The sequence below is a fragment of the Gymnoscopelus braueri genome (genome assembly GCF_963280865.1).
Source record: "Gymnoscopelus braueri genome assembly, chromosome: 12".
Classification (NCBI taxonomy): Eukaryota; Metazoa; Chordata; class Actinopteri; order Myctophiformes; family Myctophidae; genus Gymnoscopelus; species Gymnoscopelus braueri.
In genome coordinates, this window is record NC_137614.1 from 8,420,136 (window position 1) to 8,441,254 (window position 21,119).

General features: G+C 41.1%; 1 protein-coding gene across 1 annotated transcript in view; it reads right to left on the reverse strand.

Annotated features, from left to right (window-relative positions):
• The window catches only part of LOC308097025 (A-type voltage-gated potassium channel KCND3-like), a gene marked incomplete at both ends in the record, with an annotated part of 270,707 nt that overhangs the window by 5,757 nt on the left and 243,831 nt on the right, over positions 1-21,119 (reverse strand). Inside the window, one exon of the mRNA XM_080444585.1 lies at positions 8,232-8,333. Coding sequence (XP_080300711.1) covers positions 8,232-8,333 — 102 coding nt within the window. The remainder of the gene's footprint in view (positions 1-8,231; positions 8,334-21,119) is intronic.

The following is a 21,119-nucleotide window of genomic DNA, read 5'->3' on the forward strand; positions in this document are numbered from 1 at the left end:
ACAAAAGGAGACAGACAGGAACAGAGTTTACTACAGCTAGACAGATGTGTCTAGCTGTGTTTTATATTTACTTGTTTGCTTGTTCATTATAGAATCAAAGTTAAATGTTCTTTTCATATATTGAAATTGATTGAAGTTATAAAAGAATATGTCATGAGTTTCTTTTTATTGGTTTGCTTACAAGTTTCTCAAACAGAATTTTGTATCAAATGGAAGGTTTTCAAATTGATTTCACTTTGCACTTCTTGACAAAATCGGTTAAAACATTGATAATCGGTGGTCTAGCACTCTCCAAAATTGGGATCGGCATGGGACCCAAAAACCTGGCATCGGTCGTGGGCTCTAGCTTTGACTAGTTGTTATCGTTCAGTATCGAGTAACGTTCTTCGGTCATCATGTCACAGGCAGACATATTGGACATTAAGCACTCTGACCCCCGAAAAGCCACGTCTGAAAAGATCAGCGGAGCCGCGGCCGCATCAGTTCACGGCAGAAGGGAGAATTGCGACACAGCCCAGTTCACACAGAAAGATACACAACGGTGATATGAAAAGTATCCATCGTGACATGTCGTCAGTCCCCCGTCCCCCCCGGTCTCTGTGATTACATACGGTGGCTGCAGGCAATCACTAGTTAACCCTTTCAATCCGGGAACGCATCTGTTGTCATTTTAGATTTTTTTGCTATATAGCCTATAACCACTATTTTATACTTTGGCTATTCAAAAATAGCAGATCTACAAGCTCATAGCGCAGCACCGAGTGCCGCGCTATGAGCTTGTAGATCTGCTATTATTTTTGTAGATCTGCTATTATTTTTACTAAAATCTTTGCTTCTGGGGGGGTCCCTGGAACAAAACTGTTTCATGTCAAGGACCCTCAAAATTATTTGTATTTGGCCGCGGACCCCCATCTCAAATATGTTGTTCCAGGAACCCCCAGAAGCCAAGATGTGAGTAAACAAAATTCCCTTTAAAAAATATATATATTCAAAGATTTGCCAAAAAAAGAAATTACGATTTGTCAAAAAATAGCAGATATACAAGCTTGTGAGCTACGAGCTTGTAGATCTGCAATTTTTTTAATAGCCAAAGTTTAAAAATAATGGTTAAAGTGGTTACACAGATGCGTTCCCGGTCTTAAAGGGTTAATGACTTGTTTTTGCCATGTCCGCCTCGGCTTCCCTGCCGCGTTGTGGCCCGCGTTGTGCCTTGTGAAACAAGCTGTGGGGTGCTATTTTCTACTCCTGTGTTAGAAGGCTTTGGGACACGAGGCTGACTTCCTGCCAAAGCAACAGAGGTGAGTCAGAGAGTGAGTGGGCATGGTGGAGTGATGCCAGCCTTTATGAACCAAGACGCTCCAAGGAACCAGGACCAATGCCCCCCCCCCCCCCGAGGGGGGGCATATATACAGCATACGTTGTCGGATTCGGCGGTTCAAACAGGGTTTGCTTTATAGCTATGGGTCTAATATTTATTATCCCCGCAGAACACATCATTGTCCAGGCCACTGAGTATGTTAACCCTTTCAATCCGGAAATGCGTCTGTGTCATTTTAGATTTTAACCACTTTAAACCGTTATTCTATACTTCGGCTATTCAAAAATAGCAGATATACAAGCTCATACCTACGAGCATGTATATCTGCTATTTTTTGAAAAATCTTAAACATTTTGAGCAAATCTTTGAATATACAGTATATATTTTTAAAGCGAACATTTGTAACGCATATCTTTGCTTCTGGAGGTACCTGGAACAAAATATTTTACAAATGTTCGCTTTAAAAAATATGTATTCAAAGACTTTCACAACTTTTCACGATTTTTCGAAAATAGCAGATCTACAAGCTCATAGCGCGGCAGCTTGTATATCTGCTATTTTTTTAATCTTTAAGTGACACAGATGCGTTCCCGGTCTGAATGGGTTAACAAGCGGATTATATAAATATGTAATATTCCACCATTACAATATACAGTCAAATATTCCCTTGCAAGACGTGGGCAATGTAAACAAACATGTCCCCGTTTTGCGACATAGCCAGGAGAGATCATCACGTCTCAAAACTGTAACAACAGTATAGTGGCCTCAGACGTTAGCTGGGACCCGGGCTTGTGAATAATGTACACTGCTTACGTCTTGTCTTTTGTTTACATGGAAATAATTGGAATAAACTATTTGTCAACACAGGCATAATAGAAAGTTAAGGTTGTTCTGTGTAACTTATTTCCATTAAACAAAAATATATTTCACTGGTATATTTTTGAGGCGTCGAATGAATGTGACACAGTATGAGTTTAAATTATTATTGACAGGGATATATTAAAAGGGATAGTTCACCCCAAAATGATTTTTTTTCTATGGAGACTTGAATTCATGGATATGTATTAGTTTTTGTCTCATTCCTAAGACAATAATTTGATGACCGGCAGCGGTTCCGGTAGGAGACACAAAGAGTCTCCTTTGTGTCTCCTACCGGAACTGCTGCCTACCGGCACATTTTTTGGGTGAACTATCCCTTTAACCACAGTGTCCTATTCTGTCATGTTATGATAGGTGAACATTTGGCAAAAATAGGCGAACATTCTGAAGTATATAGGGTTCAAGTGGTTAATATCCATATACATTTATTTACTCAAAACTCAAGAGGGTTTGCTTTGTCCCTCACTCATACAAGGTACAAGCAGCAGAATTACGGAGTGGCTGTAGCATGATCTGCAAGACTGCTAACAACAACACTACAATATAACAACAAGATAATAATAAATGATAAAACTTCAAGTAATGAAAATAAGACCTTAACCAGCCTATGAGTACCAAACCAAACACACTGAATAAGAACCAGTGGTGGAAAGTAACTAAGTACGTGTACTCAAGTATTGTACTTAAGAACATATTTGAGATATCTTTAATTCATTGATACTTTTACTTAAGTAAAAAACTGTGAGCACTTCTTCCATCACTGAACAATAACGATAAAACTTCAAGTAATGAAAATAAGAAAAAATAAAAGGAGAAAACCTTAACCAGTGTATATGAGTACCAAACCAAACCAAACACACTGAATAAGAACGCACACTAAATAGAAATCTTCTGAGTGTACATAGTTCTTTTGCAGCCTGTTGCAGAGAGCCATCACTGTGGCTGTCAGAGGTGCAAAGCACTGCTCCAGATTTGCAGGCTTTCAATGGGTTGCATCAGTCAGTGCAAACACTTTGCCATCATTGCCCTGTAGACTTTGTGTATGAGCTGTTTATCCCATTAAGACCGGGAATTAATCTGTGTCATTTTTAGATTTCTTTGGCTGTTCAAAAAATAGCTGAGCTTGTATCTTCTATTTAAAGGTAGGGTAAGTGATTTTCTTTGGTTAAAATAAGTGTTAAATAGCTCTATATTCTGATAGTACTCATTGCTATAGAGTATTTGTTCAGTAAGAGGAGTCTCCTTGTCTCTCCACCTCTTTATTAAACAGAAAATGCATTTTCGTTTCAGTTTCAGTTTCATTTCCAATTGTATCCAACCAGGGCAGAGAACTCAATCAGGATATAGATTAAACAAGTGAAATTGGAAGTCAAGACACTAAGAAATGAGCTGACAAAATTTTAACTGGACCACTATACAAATTAAGCTTAAAAATTGGTACTTTCTCCTGATTGGCTGAGATTTTGACACCTACCGGAAAATGTATTTTCTGTTTATTAAAGAGCTGGAGAGACAGGGAGACATCTGTTACTGAACAAACACTCTATAGCAATGATTACTATCAGAATATAGTGTTTTAAACTTTTAACAAAACACTTTTTGTTTTAACCAAAAAATATCACTTACCCTACCTTTAAGGGAACATTTGTGCAAATCTTTGAATATATATTATGTACATTTTAACTAAAATCTTTGCTTCAAGGGGTTCCTGGAACAACATATTTGGAGATGGGGGTCCGTGGACAAATACATATAATTTTAGGAGGTCCTTGACATGATTTTTTTTAGAACCACTGATATTATAGCAATATCGATTTTTCTAAAGATAGCAGATCTACAAGCTCGTAGCTTGAGCTATGAGCTTGTATATCTGCTATTTTTTTATAGCCAAAGTATAAAATACGGATAAAGTGGTTACACAGATGTGTTCCCAGTTTTAATGGATTATACATGCAGTGCTTATGAAAGAAATAAAGCCCACTTGCCCCCGATCATGTTTGCTCTTGCTGCAGACCGACTGCTGCAAGGTGAACGAGGCACCGTGTATTCTGCCTGCCAGAGTAATTTAATGTTTGTTAAACGGACGTCTCGTTGTGGTAAGTGGTGGTGGTTAACTCTTTGACTGCCAGAGTATTTTCATAAAGTACTCCCCCAGTGCCAGCAATTTTCGTGTTTTTTTATTTTTATATTTTGAATTTTTCTCATGAAAATAATTTAAGGGGACATAATGTAAAGACCCAGCACAAATCCGCCACTAGAGTGCAGCACATGACTGCTTGATCGGGTCGTTGGGTCTCTCTCAGCCTTCTTGATAGATTAGACAGGGGAAAACATGAAAACGGAAGTGACGTCGTCCCAGATTGTTTTGATCGCCAAAATGCCGTCGTGATACACGACGGCGATGACTGATCGTCACCCAGACCATAGATTATAGAAGAGAAACTGTCCGTTTGTCCGTCATACCGTGTGAAAGACCGTTTATTTACCTATTTTGGACGAAAATGACTGGGGAAAAGAATCAAAAACCGGAAACGGAATCCAGGTCATGAAACCGGATGCAGATGTCCGTGAAGTAAGTGGAACTCGAGAATAACATTGAATATTAAGCAGCATAGCGCAATCAGAGATTAAACAATGAACGCGCGTCCAGCGCGTCGAGCGCGTCGACGGCCAACTGGACAAAGTAGCACTTGACGCGTTATCGCGTCGTCCGCAGTCAAAGAGTTAAAGTACCAACCACCGCAATGTAGAAATGCTCTGCTAAAATGTCTGCATTAAAACAATTTACTTGATTAAAATTACAAAGGTTTTGGCGTCAAAATATACTTAAAGAGCACCTAAGTAAAAGTACTCACATTTTTCAAAAAATACCAGATCTACTGGCCCGGACCGCCGGTTTAAAATAAATATATATATTCAAAGATTTGCACACATTTTCAAGATTTTTCAAAAAGCATTGCAGATCTGCAAGCGTAGGGTCTAAAAGCTATGAGCTTGTATATCAGCTATTTTTTGAATAGCCAAAGAAATCTAAAATGACACAGATGCGTTCCCGGATTGAATGGGTTAATTGCAACTCCTCAAGACTCTTATTTGTAATGTTATAGCCTAGTCTTCCAGCCAGGTGAAGGGGATAGTCACTTGGATTCAGAAAAAAAAGGGAAAGATGGGTACCGAAGCAAAACTAAGTTTGATAACCACTGCTCTACACTTTACAGTTCATCACACAGTTGGCTGCTGTTTACAGGAGATTTGCCCCTTAAAGTCAATGCTTCAGTTTGACATCATTTGACATTTAAAACTTCCTCACTTTGTTTGCAGCTTGCATGCATGCAGCGCCAGTTCATGAGCAGTTGAGTGATTCTCAACCTTTTCAGGCCGCGATCCCCCAAAATAATCATATTTGAACTGGACCACCCCCCCCAAAATAATCATATTTGAACTGGACCCCCCCCCCCCCCCCAAAAATAATCATATTTGAACTGGACCCCTCCCCATCCCCCCCCCCCAAATAATCATATTTGAACTGGACCCCCCCCCCCCCCCCCAAAATAATCATATTTGAACTGACCCCCCTTGCTTCTGGGGGATTCTACAAATGTCTGCTAAATCCTAAAAGTGTTTTGAAAAAACGTATGTTGCTATATTATCAATGGTTCTCAAACGTTTTCATGTCAAGGACCCCAAAGATGATATGTATTTGGCTGCGGACCCCCCATCTAAAAATATTTTGTTCCAGGGACAACCCCCCCCCCCCAGAAGCAAAGGTTTGAGTTAAAATTGTTCGCTTTAAAAACAATATATATATTCAAAGATTTGCATACATTTTCACGATTAAAAAAGTGACACAAAAAATGACACACAGATGCGTTCCCGGTCTTAAACGGTTAAATAATAATGTGATGCAATGCACTGAGAGAGAGAGAGAGAGAGAGAGAGAGAGAGAGAGAGAGAGAGAGAGAGAGAGAGAGAGAGAGAGAGAGAGAAACAAAGCAAAATATGACACAGATATCTGGGGCAGGCAGCACTGGTGGAGACTGTTTGTGAATTCAAATGGATGTTTGTATGCCAAGTAAATGAACATGTTACCAGAGTGGAATATCAACACCGGTATCGTGTCATTCGATGAAAGAAGACAGCGGTAGACTCGTTTTATGGATAATTTGAGCATTGACTACCGACTAGGGCTCTGCATGATATTAGGAAAACATGCAAATATGAGATATCATTGTTGAATGTTGCCATGACGATATGACTCGCGATAAGTAAACAAATATTGCATACAGTTTAAATGTATTTCTGCCTTAAGTTTGCAGCCATCATATAACCCAGTCAATAAATAGCCTACTGTATGCACAAACTGGAAACAAATAAGAAGAAATTAATGGATTCCGCATCATCAGTGCCCATACCCTACAGTAGGTGGGGTTGGTGAAAGGGCCTTTCTGTGTGGAGTTTGCATGTTCTCCCCGTGTCCCCTAGGGTAGGTACCCTCACAAAAAAACATGCAGTAATTCTGGTCTCTATACTGCCTCCCCATGGTCAGCCGGGGCGTCTGATGGAGGGGAAAGGAACTGGTTGGAATAACGTGTTCCTTCCACACGCTACTCCCCAGGTGAATAAGAAGCGGCTTTCTAGATCTCATGCATTGAAGGAGGCATGAGCTCGGCTCTAGGCTCCCCCTAGGCTGGCAGAGGGAGTGTAGCGCCCAGGATTACTTCAACAATTGGCACTGGGTGAAAAAATGGGTTACAAAATCGTAGGATAGAAATTTAGAAGAAAAAAAAGAAATTAATGGATTACTGTATATTTCCAAGCAACAAGACGGCTTTAGTTAAAACATTGTGTCTACAGCTGGTGTTGACAATGAATATATACCACCGACTTAGCAATACAGATTCTCACTGCTCACCCTTAACTTAACTTAACCCTTAAATTGTGTTTCAGATAAACTTTTTCTGCTCTTTTTTCCCTCTACACCTAATAACTCTTTGCCAAAAATAGCCGATCTACAAGCTAGATCGACTAGATCGGCTATTTTTGGCTAAAGTTCTCCTCAGAAAAGGGATGCTAGGGTTCAAATGGTTAATGTAAAAAGAAAAAAGATTTGTCGGACCCCCTGTAGTAACTCTGAGGACCCCCTAGGGGTCCCGGACCCCCTGTTGAAGACCCCTGTTTACTGTCTTCTGTGAACATCTCTCAACGACCCTTCTCGCTGGAGCAGAGGCGAGGAGGATGCTGTATACGGGCAAGGAGGAAAATTAAACGAGACGAGTTGGATTTAAAGGTCACTCTCTCTTCCTACTGCAAGTATACATAGTGGTATTGACAGTGGTGGAAAAAGTGCTCACATTTTTTACTTGGGTAAAAGTATCAATACGGCAATGTAGAAGTGCTGTACGTGTTACAAGTAAAAGTCCGGAATTCAAAATTTACTTGAGTAAAAGTTGTAAAATTGGTATCAAAATGTACTTAAAGTACCGAAAGTAGAAAGTACTCATTATGCAGAATGTCCCATTTCTGTCCCAGTTTTCAAATGTCTAAAATGTCTAAAAAAATCTTTTGAAAATAGCAGATCTACAAGCTTAAGATGCGTCGCATCGCGACACATTGTGAGCTTGTAGATCGGCTATTTTCAAATGGCCGAAATGTATATAGGGCTGAAGTGCTTACTGTATGTTTTGTAATAATAATCAAAATCTACAAAGTAACTAGTAACTAAAGTTTTCAAATAATTGTAGTGGAGTAAAAGTACAACATTTGCCTTTGAGATGTGGAGTAAAAGTACTGAAAATTGGAAGAACTCCAGTTAAGTAAAAATACCCCAACAAAAATGACTTGAGTAAACGTACTTTACTGGGTATTGATACTTTTACTTAAGTAAAAAATGTCAGTACTTCTTCCACCCCTGTGCAGGAGTGTGAGAATACTATTGCTTGATCCGAATGATCACAGACAAAGTGACATACGGTAAGCGAGGCGGATAGGCCAGAGGATGTTGTTTTTTTTGTGGGTGAGTGACAGCAGGTCTTACCGTGAGCTCCAGAGCTTCGTTGAAGAGGCCGTTGCGCTTGCTGTGGAGGAAGGCGTTGGAGCTGCCCGTCTTCGATATTCGTAACCTGGCCAGGCGGGCTTTCTGAAAGGAAGACAGGAAAATCGTGGTCAGTCTGGTTCCCCAAGGCAAACCCCTGGACTCAAAATGATTGGATACGATTTAACCAAAAGAAAAATCCCTGGCATCTTTTTAAAGTCACTTGGCATGCTTAAACCTTACAGTCGGTTTCAGGTTGCATCAATAACACAGCTGCCCTGAACGCTTGTGAGTTTCCCCTGGGAAACAGCTGTTGGTTAATCTATTAAGACCGGGAACACATCTGTGTCATTTTAAGATTTCTTTGGCTATTTTTTTAAAATCTTGACAATTTGCGCAAATCATTGAATATATGTATATTTTTAAAGCAAACATTTTTCAAATCTTTGCTTCTGAGCGGTCCCTAGAACAAAATATTTTGAGATGTGGTCCGCGGCCAAATGCATATCATTTTGGGGATCCTTGAAATGAAAAAAAAAAGAACCACTGATTATAGCAACATAAGTTTTTTCAAAAGATTTAGAAGACATTTGTAGAATCCCCCCGAAGCAAAGATTTTACTTACAAATATTCGCTTTCAAAATATATATAGATAGATACATAGATTTGCACACATTTTCAGGATTTTTCAAAAATAGCAGATCTACAAGCTCATAGCGCGGCATTCTGTGCCGTGCTATGAGCTTGTAGATCTGCTATTTTTGAATAGCCAAAGAAATAAAAAAATTACACTGATGCGTTCACGGTCTTAATGGGTTAACTAGCTACTGTTAGCCTACAAAGAAATACACATACGATCTTTATATCCATCATTACCATCTCAGGACAGGTTGTCACTAAGGCTTTGGAACAACTGCAAGCAACAGACAGAACTTCTCAAACGCTCTATATGGTGTAGCACCATAGTTACAATTTCACACGGAGTCCCTCTGATCTCCTGCGACACCGAGAAATGTTTAATGGCGACTACGAGATTTATTTATTTCCTTTAGTTAGTACTCAGTCAGCCAGACAGATATGAGTAGTGCGAGGCAAATGTAATGTGAATTGCTGGGGGTATCAAAGTGTCAGCCGCCCGGCCCCCGAAAATACGGCATTCAATCTCATGGGTAGTGTTTGTGTGCCACTATGTTTAGAATTGGACTTGCTCTGTCGCCTGGTTGAGACGCCTTAGCTTTTTTGTTTATGCTGAATAAATCAAGGACATGTCCAGGCGCATAATGTGCTACATCTCCAGTTCTAACTCACTATGTCGGTGTCAGCCTGAATTTGTCTGCATTAAACCAACACGTACGGAAGGTTTGATGGCAGCACTCAATCTTTGCCCCCCCCCCCCTCCCTCACACACACACACACACACACACACACACACACACACACACACACACACACACACACACACACACACACACACACACACACACACACACACACACACACACCAGTGGTGGAAAAAATTAATCAAATGTTTTACTTAAAGGTAGGGTAAGTGATATTTTTTGGTTAAAACAAAAAGTATTTTGTTAAAAGGTTAAAATACTATATTCTGATAGTAATCATTGCTATAGAGTGTTTTTTCAGTAATAGATGTCTCCCTGAGTCTCCAGCTCTTTAATAAACAGAAAATACATTTTTCGGTAGGTGTCAAAATCTCAGCCAATCAGGAGAAAGTACCCATTTTTAAGCTTAATTTGTATAGTGTTCCAGTTCCAATTTTGCATGCTCATTTCTTAGTGTCATCACTTCCAATTTCACTTGTTTAATCTGTATCCTGATTGAGTTCTCTGTCCTGGTTGGATAAAATTGGAAATGAAACTGAAACTGAAACGAAAATGCATTTTCTGTTTTATAAAGAGCTGGAGAGACAAGGAGACTCCTAATACTGAACAAACACTCTATAGCAATGAGTATCAGAATATAGAGCTATTTAACAATTATTTTAACCAACGCAAATCACTTACCCTACCTTTAAGTAAGAGTATCAATACTGCAATGTTGAAATACTCTTGTTACAAGTAAAAGTCCGGAATTCAAAATTGACTTGGTACAAAAGTATGGGTATGAAAATGTACTTAAAGTACCAAAAGTAAAAGTACATTTTTTTTGGAAAATAGCAGATCTACAAGCTCACAACGCATCGCGATGCGACGCGACGCGTTGTGAGCTTGTAGATCTGCTATTTTCAAAATAGCCTAGGTATAAAATAAGGCTAAAGTGGTTAACGTACGTTTTATAATATAATAATTTATATCTGCAAAGTAACTAGTAACTAAAGTTTTAAATAATTGTAGTGGAGCAAAAGTACAATATTTGCCTCCGAGATGTAGTGGAGTAGAAGTAAAAGTATAGATAATTGGACATACTTCTGTAAAGTAAAAGTACCTCAAAATTGTACTTAAGTACAGTACTTGAGTAAACTTAATTTACACTACTGACACGCACGCACGCACGCATGCATGCACGCACGCACAGACGGACGCACGCACGCACGCTTGCACGCAAACACGCGCACGCAAACGCACACACACGCGCATACACGCGCGCTCACGCTGTCAAATGGCTCGGCTGAGGAAGGGAAGACAGAAACAGTGATGAGGGGAAGTACGACAGGAACAAAAGGAGAGCGTAGCGCCGCGGGCCGTTGATTGAACTCTCCATACATCCACAGCCACAGGACTTAATGCATGCTGTCTGCAGCGTGGAGAATGAATTCTGCTCTAACAGTAACAACTTCAACTGCACACTCTCTTCTAGACCAGTGGGGGTGTGTACTGTATGTATGGTGGACTCACTGCACTTATGTCTGTGTGTGCGTGACTCACACAGTGTCTTGTGTGTATGCGTGTCTCTGTACCAGGGGTGTGACAATCTGGCTTATGAGGTTTAAAGGGGAATTTTGGACCACGGTTTTCTTACCTTTTCTATGATGTCATGATAACCTAGGATGAATGGTACAGTAGAAACATTTCGAGATTTCAATCTCGTCTAGCGAGACTTCTGGTGGGGCGCATTCAAGATATGCTATCTAGCCCAAGGCCTATTGGCGCACGTTTTTAGCTGTGGTGGACCCGGGATGGAGGTATGACATTTTTCTACTGTACCATTCATCCTAGGATATCATAACATCATAGAAAAGGTAAGAAAACCGTGGTCCAAAATTCCCCTTTAACCCATTAAGACCGGCGGGAAAGCATCTATCATTTTCAATTTTTGCGTTGGCTATTAAAAATAGCAGCCGATGACCCAGGAGACTCATAAGGAGACTCCATTTGACTCTGCCAGACAGAGACAAATCATTGTCTCAGGAATGCAACAAAAACAAAACAAAACTCAAGGCTTCGTGGGGTGAGTAATTTATCGAAATAGATAATTTTTTGGGTGAACTACTTCTTTAAGAAACAGCTACATTGATTAAGATTCAAGTTCAAGACAATTGCGTAAAATCCACTGAATTATGTTTTTTGACATCTAATCATACGCTGCCACTGCTGTTCCTTTCACACTGTGTTTCTCTAGTGTTTTATTTCTCTGTGCCTGCCAGTCCTCCTTGTGTGAAGGCGTGCACACACCATCTCTCTATCGCCCTGCTCAAAAGACGCTCTCTCCTCTCTGTTCCTCTCCCTGCTGTTTTGTCAACAGAGTGGCATGAAATTCACGACACATCACTTATACGTCGCAAAATGTAACATTGGGTTTAATAAAAAAAACTGAACACTTGGCCCTCGGTCACACATAGGTAGGAAACAGAGCCATATAAGGAGAGTTGTGTCACCTCCGTTCACTTCATCGGGCCAGTCTTCTACAGAGCCTTCTATTGGTGAATAGTGATAAAGCCCTGAACCGTAAGTTTACGGAATGCACTGGAGTCTATGAGCATTTGTCACTATTTCGAGTTCACATGAACCACGTGTCCGGTGCTGTTTCTGCCCCCTCATTGACGTAACTCTCCAATAGAAGGCTCTGGTAGGAACCATTTCAAAGTAAGAGCTCAACTGGCTTCCAGTGGAATCCAGCATCACTCTGTCCAGGCCAGTGGTGGAGAAAGTACTGATATGTTTACTTTAAGTAAAAATATCAATACTGCAATGCAGAAATACTCTGTTACAAGTAAAAGTCCGGTATTCAAAATGTTATTGAGTGAAAGTACAAAAGTATTGGCATCAAAATGTACTTAAAGTACCAAAAGTAAAAGTACTCATTATGCAGAATGTGCCGTTTCACACATGTTCAAAATGTATACAAATCTTTTGAAAATAGCAGAACTACAAGCTTACAAGTTTGTAGATCGGCTATTTTCAAATAGCTGAAGTATACAGGGATAAAGTGGTTAATGCATGTTTTGTCATAATAAAAAACTTAACTAGTAACTAGTTTTCAAATACTTGTAGTGGAGTAAAGAGTACAATATTTGCCTCTGAGATGTAGTGGAGTAGAAGGAAAAGTTCTGACAATTGAAAATACTCCAGTAAAGTAAGAATTCCTCAAATTTGTACAGTACTTGAGTAAATGTACTTAGTTACTTTCCACAACTGGTCCTCTCATGGTTCATAAGATTATTCATGGTGGTCCCAATATCTTTTAACATTTTTTGTTTATTTATTACTTACTTATGTCATGGAGGCACACAATTTCTCAACTAGAGCCAGTAAAGCTAATGTCTGTCTACTGTAACTGTATGTAAACAAACAACAATACATAACACAAGTCTTGTTGGAAGTCTTGCACTTAGGTGCATCTCAATGGAACAGCCTGCACAACAATCAAATTAACTACTAATTTAAATGTTGTGTTGTTGTGGTTTTTTTTTTTCAATGTTAACGTGGGATGTTTTGTTATGTAAATTGGTTGCATTTATTATAGCTGACTGCCACTCATGTTTTCTGTTATTTGGGAGAGTGTACCAAAATGGAAATGAGTCCCATGGGGTTTCTTCTGTTTTATCCTCGAATTGCTTTTTCTGCATTTGAATTAAACTAAACTGCAAAAAAGTACAAATAATGAATAGGTAAGGCTGTATAGTAAGGTTGGGTCAATAATGCATTATAAGCACATTTATAATGCGTTGTAATGTGCTTATAAGGCCATTATAACACTCGTTATAAATATTTAGAACCATTCCTGGCATTATAAGCTCAGTGGAACAGCACATTATAACAACCATAACTTAGTCAGTCATAAAGTGTCTCTGTTATACGTTGTAATGCATCATTATAAACATGTATAGAGTGTTATGAGGCCTTATAAGTGCATCATAATGCATTATAAATATGTTTATAATGCATTGTAGACCTGACCAAAACTATTTTGTCAAGACATTGACACAAGCTTTTAGCTTTTAGTGTGTGTGTGTGTGTGTGTGTGTGTGTGTGTGTGTGTGTGTGTGTGTGTGTGTGTGTGTGTGTGTGTGTGTGTGTGTGTGTGTGTGTGTGTGTGTGTGCATGTGGTCACACACACACACACACACACACACACACACACACACACACACACACACACACACACACACACACACACACACACCAAAAGTAGCCTATGGTCTGCTCTAGCTGATGATATTTTAGCACTTTGGTTAGGAAGGTTTCCTCTAAGCTGTAATCAAAAGTACAGCCGACCTCGAGAATGAACACCTCTCTATGGTTTTCATTAACAACAATGACACCAGGGTTGTTAGCTGAAATGTTAGAGACACAGAATCATCATTACACAGGCTAAACATGCTCGACTTCACAGTAGAATGCTTCTACAGCATAATGGAGGACCTGAAAATAGAAGAGATATCTTTTGATATCAGGTCCACTATTCTGTCATGCCTACTTATGTAGAGTCCCCTGTATACATGGCACCCGTTTAGGATGTGGTTTCAGCTATTTGTTCATGACCATGATGTATACAGTGAGGAGCATGGTTGCCTGGAAACCAGATGGAGAGGTTAAGTTTAGATGGTAAAACCTGCAACCTCGCTTTCAGAGTAAAGATAACAATGCATTCATCTAAAGCAACATTTTTGAACACAGAGTGAGAGACAGAATGGTCCGCAGCAGGGAAACATGCAGTCTTCCCTTGCAGTCTTAGCTCGGTCCAGTGTTGCCGCTGCCTTTGCTGTTGTGCCCATAAGAGGCGACCTCTGGGTTGGTGTTCTGTTCCACACACAGTCATAAATGCTCTGACAGAAATACTGGAGTCAGATATAAAGTCCTCAGAGACAGCCAACACCTCAGAGTTAGACCCTACCCACTTCAAAGTAACATCAGCCCAACAGCACAGATCGTTTAAGTCCGGTCAGTCTGACCACACACCGAAGCCGGGAGAGCGACTGTCTAGCTTTCCACTAGGTTTCCTCCTGAAGCCTAGGAAGCTAGGATCCGAGCCACATGCAAGGGGGACCTTATGTCGTTTTAGGTCCAAGAACAGAGATGAGCGTGCACGCTCTCTCACATACTGGTCATCATTGTTCAGAATATTTAACAAATGGGAGAGCCTGGTTGCTTGCTTCTCTCGCAAAATCTGGCAACGCTGAAAGGGACTCCACGTGTGTGTGCTTCCTGGGTTTAGAATTGAGCTAAGGAGAAATATCTATGACTGATATATGAGCTGTGTAAACTGTAACCAGACTGTTTGCCTAATGGGGTCCACAGACCCCGCTGAGATGTTAATGAAAGTGTGTGTGTGTGTGTGTGTGTGTGTGTGTGTGTGTGTGTGTGTGTGTGTGTGTGCGTGTGCGTGTGCGTGTGTGTGTGTGTGTGTGTGTGTGCGTGTGCGTGCAGCGTGCGAGAGAGAGAGAGAGAGTGTGAGAGTGTGTGAGGGGGGCTTACATGTGTGTCTTTGCGTGCAAGCCTTCTCTACACAACCTAATACATCAGCAGGAGTACCTGTTGACTCGTACTGGAGGTAATATATGGTAATACTGGCTGCTCTGCTCTCTTGGCTTCCATTTAAAGCCAGCTGCTGCTGTGGACTGGCCAGCAGTTAGCTAACTTACTAATGCTGTGGGATTACAGACGGTTTAGTCTGCAGGGAACAGGCCTTAAGAGGGATAAACTGGATTACTAACACTCTTACACACACACACACACACACACACACACACACACACACACACACACACACACACACACACACACACACACACACACACACACACACACACACACACACACACACATAAACACAAGCAGGCACACAGGATTCAACAGGGCACAAACAAAAAAAACGATTGGCCAATGATCCAAGCCAGCGACTAACACTTGTTGGCAGAGCGTGGGATTCAAACCAGCATATGGTCACAATCGGGCAGAAGAAACCTTGCATCTCCATATTTCAACTTTTTGAACACTTTACATTTGCAAACCAAACAGAAAGATGTGAACATACATAATACAAAGACAATCAAAGTATGAAAAAAAGAATCTAATCGGATACAGCTGGTTATTAATCCTAAATAGCAATTTCTCAAGAGCAGCCACAGTTCCAAGCCGAGAAAACCACACATGTACAGGATCTCCTCTCTGGTCAGTAGGAATACATTGAGGACTCTAGCTGGAGCACTCATCCAAGGTCACTTCGACCACGCATGCACCTCTTGGTACCATAGCACCACAAAGGCCTTAAAAACCAGGCTCCAGACATCCCAAAACAAACTGGTCAGGCTACTGCTTGGCCTTACGTCTACAACTCATTTAACCCCTGCTCACTTTGCTAGGATGGTATGGCTCAGGGTAGAGTACAGCAACTTGCAATGGGCCTGGTCTACAAGATACAATACACCACAAAATCACCCATGTACCTTTCAAACTACTTCGAAAACGTCAATGACGTCCACAATCAAAACACCAGAGGGAGCACCACAAATCACGTTTAACCCAGACTTGGCTCAAACCAGGGATTAAACTTGTTCTACTGCTATGCCACAAAAATGTGTAATGCCCTACCAACATGCAAAACATCTTACTATCTTACTACTATATAATTGACAAAAGCTCAGAAAGTTCGTGCGGGGTAAGCAAGCACAGGATCACTCCATTTGCCCCGAAACTTGCCACAGACTGTTGATCAGAGCTATGGCTATGTGTTAGGCATCTTACCCACCTCGATCAGTGATCGGACTCTCGGTTTGATTGATTCTCTGATTTGCCTATCAGGTTGCCATAGCAACCAGATACAGGAAGTCTGACCTCTTTATCAAATGGCCGAGGTTGGGAGGATGGGACTAGAGGTTAGGGCCGCAAAGCAAAGCGGGGAGGGAGGAGAGGGGAGGAGAGGAGCCGAGAGGAGAGGCCCGAGAGGCCGGACTTCGCATGACGTGTGTGCAGAGCTATAATTAGGCCAAGTCGCCGTCATGGTTCAGAAATATCTCTTACAGATGAAATTGACTATTTAGAAGGGATAACAGTCGAAATGTTTAGGAACGATGAGGATGTGCATATAGTGAGCTAGCTTTGAAAGCTCTCATCAAGTTGCATGGAAGGCTTTCTAAAAAAAATATACAAGTAGACAGTGGGGTCCCTGCTTCATCTCACTCTCAGCTAAGGGGTCATTGGCCTGAAAAATGTTGTAGTCTCCTGGTCGAAACCAATTGAAACCGTTTACAACGGAAAGGTTTTTCTTAGAGATGGGGGGTCCGCGGCCAAATACATATCATTTTGGGGGTCCCTGACATGAAAAAAGTTTGAGAACCACTGATTAGCCTATAGCAACATAAGTTTTTTCAAAAAACTGTTAGGACTACAAAGAGATTTGTAGAATCCCTGCAAAAGCAAAAAAAAAATAGCAGATCTACAAGCTTGTATATCTGCTATTTTTCAATAGCCAAAGAAATCTTAAAATGAAACTGATGCATTCCCGGTCTTAATGGGTTAAAGTGGAAAGGGGTTTTCTCCAGTGTGGACATGCAGGTGTCTTTTCAGGTTACCCAACTCATTGAAACTCTTGTTGCACTGTTTACAGAGGTAAGGTTTTTCTCCAGTGTGGACATGCTGGTGTCTCTTCAGGTGAAATAACTGACTGAAACTCGCGTCACACTGTTTACAGTGGTATGGTTTTTCTCCAGTGTGGACACGCAGGTGTTTCCTCAGGCTACCCAACTCATTGAAACTCTTGTTTCAAAGTTTACAGTGGTATGGTTTTTCACCAGTGTGGAGACGCAGGTGCAACACCAGGCTACCTAATCTAGTGAAAGTCTTGTTGCACTGTTTACAGTGGTATGGTTTTTCTCCAGTGTGGACACGCAGGTGTTTCCTCAGGCTACCCAACTCATTGAAACTCTTGTTGCACTGTTTACAGAGGTAAGGTTTTTCTCCAGTGTGGACACGCAGGTGTGTCTTCAGGTTAGCTACCTGACTGAAACTCTTGTCACACTGTTTACAGAGGTAAGGTTTTTCTCCAGTGTGGACACGCAGGTGTGTCTTCAGTTCACCTGTCTGACTGAAACTCTTGTTGCACTGTTTACAGAGGTAAGGTTTTTCTCCAGTGTGGACACGCAGGTGTGTCTTCAGTTCACCTGTCTGTCTGAAACTCTTGTTGCACTGTTTACAGAGGTAAGGTTTTTCTCCAGTGTGGACACGCAGGTGTTTCTTCAGGTCACCTGTCTGACTGAAACTCTTGTTGCACTGTTTACAGAGGTATGGTTTTTCTCCGGTGTGGACATGCTGATGTCCCCTCAGGTGAGCTAACTGACTGAAACGCTTGTTGCAGTGTTTACAGTGAAAAGGTTTTTCTCCAGTGTGAATATGCTGGTGTGTCTTCAGGTTAGATAACTGACTAAAACTCTTGTCACAATGTTTACAGTGAAAAGGTTTTTCTCCGGTGTGAATACGCTGGTGTATCTTCAGGTGAGCTAACTGACTGAAACTCTTGTCACACAGTTTACAGATGAAAGATGTCTTTCTTGTGTAAGTCCTCTGACGGGTCTTTACGTCTGGTTGAGTTAACGTCTTGGTAAACTGTTGACGACTGTAAGATGTTGGTTTGTCAGTGTTTCCATGTTCATGGCTGGTTATTACACAGCTGGTGGTGATTTGCTGATCGGCTGCTGAGGGGCTCTGTCCAGTCGTCATTTTGCAGTAGAGGCCGTGTTTCCTCTTCATGTGTTGAAAGACAGTTGTCAAGGCAGATGTACACTTAGAACAAGAGAACTGAGTAAGAAAATATTTGGACTCGCTCCATCCAGGAGTGGCGGTGTATCGTCAAAGCTGCTTCTAGACTGTAGTTTTAGGTTCTTGAGGGGCTTGCAAATGTGTCTTTAGTCGCAGTAGCTTAACACTTTATACAGGCTAAGCAAAGCTCTGCTCTTACCTCACTCACAACACAAACTGTTGCCATAACAACAGCCATGTGTGCAAGCCGCCACCTTTCCATATTTGGGCAAGACTGATATAATCAATATGACATCATCACCATGACGACAGAGATCAACATTAAAGCAACGTCGTTATTAGACTCTTTGCCGGACCCAGGGGGTCTGGCTTACATGAGGCTTTGTACCTGTTTTCTCCATACATGGGCATGGTCACTTTGTCCTTAGGCCCCAGCCATAAAAGTCTGTCCCCCTTTCGTCCATACATGGGCATGTTTTGTACCTGTTTTCTCCATACATGGGCAAAAAACAGGTTTTGGTCACTTTGTCCTTAGGCCCCAGCCATAAAAGTCTGTCCCCCTTTCGTCCATACATGGGCATAGACACAGGCTGACACGTCATGTGAAGTCTGGGTCTGGCAGAACCAGGTCTCATGGTCTTGTCTTTTGTGTATTTACCGTTTAATAATGGTATTATATTACTGTTCAAAAGAGGCACAGCTTATTCTCATTGAAAAAGAACACTAACGGTCTAACCTGTAAAGGAAAAATTAAGTGAGACACAGGTCACAACACACCTCCTCAACCATCTCAATACACAACTGGTTGAACACCTGAAACCAGCCAATCACAGTGCTGGAGTTTATATCCTGAATGTCCATTTTGGTAAAGTCTTTTGGACATCCATTAAGCAGACAATGAATTCCACTGGCTAGTGTTGTCTGTCGTCCTCCACATGATGCCTCTGAGAGAAGAAATCCACTCACAACTAAAAGAACAACAATCACCATAGCAATAACTTTATCACACACTAATATTTATTGTTTGGGAGATCAAAGCGTCTGCTAAATGCCTAAATTGCAATTTTAAATGATAAACTAAGAAAAAAACCTCTAAATGATTGTCCACCCCGTGTACACACACACACACACACACACACACACACACACACACACACACACACACACACACACACACACACACACACACACACACACACACACACACACACACACACACACACAGGATTCAACAGGACACCTAAAAAAAAACAATTGGCCAATGATTCAAGCCAGCGACTAACACTTGTTGGCAGAGCGTGGGATTCAAACCAGCATATGGTCACAATCGGGCAGAAGAAACCTTGCATCTCCATATTTCAACTTTTTGAACACTTTACATTTGCAAACCAAACAGAAAGATGTGAACATACATAATACAAAGACAATCAAAGTATGGAAAAAAAAAATCTAATCATATACAGTTGGTTATTAATCCTAAATGGCATTTTCTCAAGAGCAGCCACAGTTCCAAGCTGAGAGAACCACACATGTACAGGATCTCCTCTCTGGTCAGTAGGAATACATTGAGGACTCTAGCTGGAGCACTCATCCAAGGTCACTTCGACCACGCATGCACCTCTTGGTACCATAGCACCACAAAGGCCTTAAAACAAGGCTCCAGACATCCCAAAACAAACTGGTCAGGCTCCTGCTTGGCCTTACATCTACAACTCATTTAACCCCTGCTCACTTTGCTAGGATGGGATGGCTCAGGGTAGAGTACAGCAACTTGCAATGGGCCTGGTCTACAAGATACACTACACCACAAAGACACCCATGTACCTTTCAAACTACTTAAAAAACGTCAATGACGTCCACAATCACAACACCAGAGGGAGCGCCACAAATCACGTTTAACCCAGATTTGGCTCAAACAAGGGATTAAATTTGTTCTACTGCTATGCCACAAAAATGTGTAATGCCCTACCAACATGCAAAACTTTTTTTTTATCATTATGGAATACTTCCAAGCTAGTCTCAAATCTCGGTCAAGGGACATTGATAAGACAATAAGCTGCATATAGTGAGCTAGCTTTGAAAGCTCTTATCAAGTTGCATGGAAGGCTTTCTAAAAACATGATACAAGTAGTGGGGGTCCCTGCTTCGTCTCACTCTCAGCTAAGGGGTCATTGGCCTAAATTTCTTTGTAGTCTCCTTGGTCTAACCAATTGAAACATTTTACAACGGAAAGGTTTTTCTTTGAAATGGGGGGTCCGCGGCCAAATACATATCATTTTGGGGGTCCTTGAAATGAAAAAAGTTTGAGAACCATTGATTAGCCTATAAAGCAATATAAGTTTTTCAAAAAACTGTTAGGATTTAGAAGAGATTTGTAGAATCCCTGCAAAAGCAAAAACAAAAAATCAATTTTTTTCAAGAAATAGCAGATCTACAAGCTTGTATATCTACTATTTTTCAATAGCCAAAGAAATCTTAAAATGAAACTGATGCGTTCCCGGTCTTAATGGGTTAAAGTGGAAAAGGGTTTTCTCCAGTGTGGACTTGCAGGTGTGTCTTCAGGTTACCTGTCTGACTGAAACTCTTGTTGCACTGTTTACAGAGGTATGGTTTTTCTCCAGTGTGGACACGCAGGTGGGTCTTCAGGTTAGATACCTGACTGAAACTCTTGTCACACTGTTTACAGAGGTAAGGTTTTTCTCCAGTGTGGACACGCAGGTGTGTCTTCAGTTCACCTGTC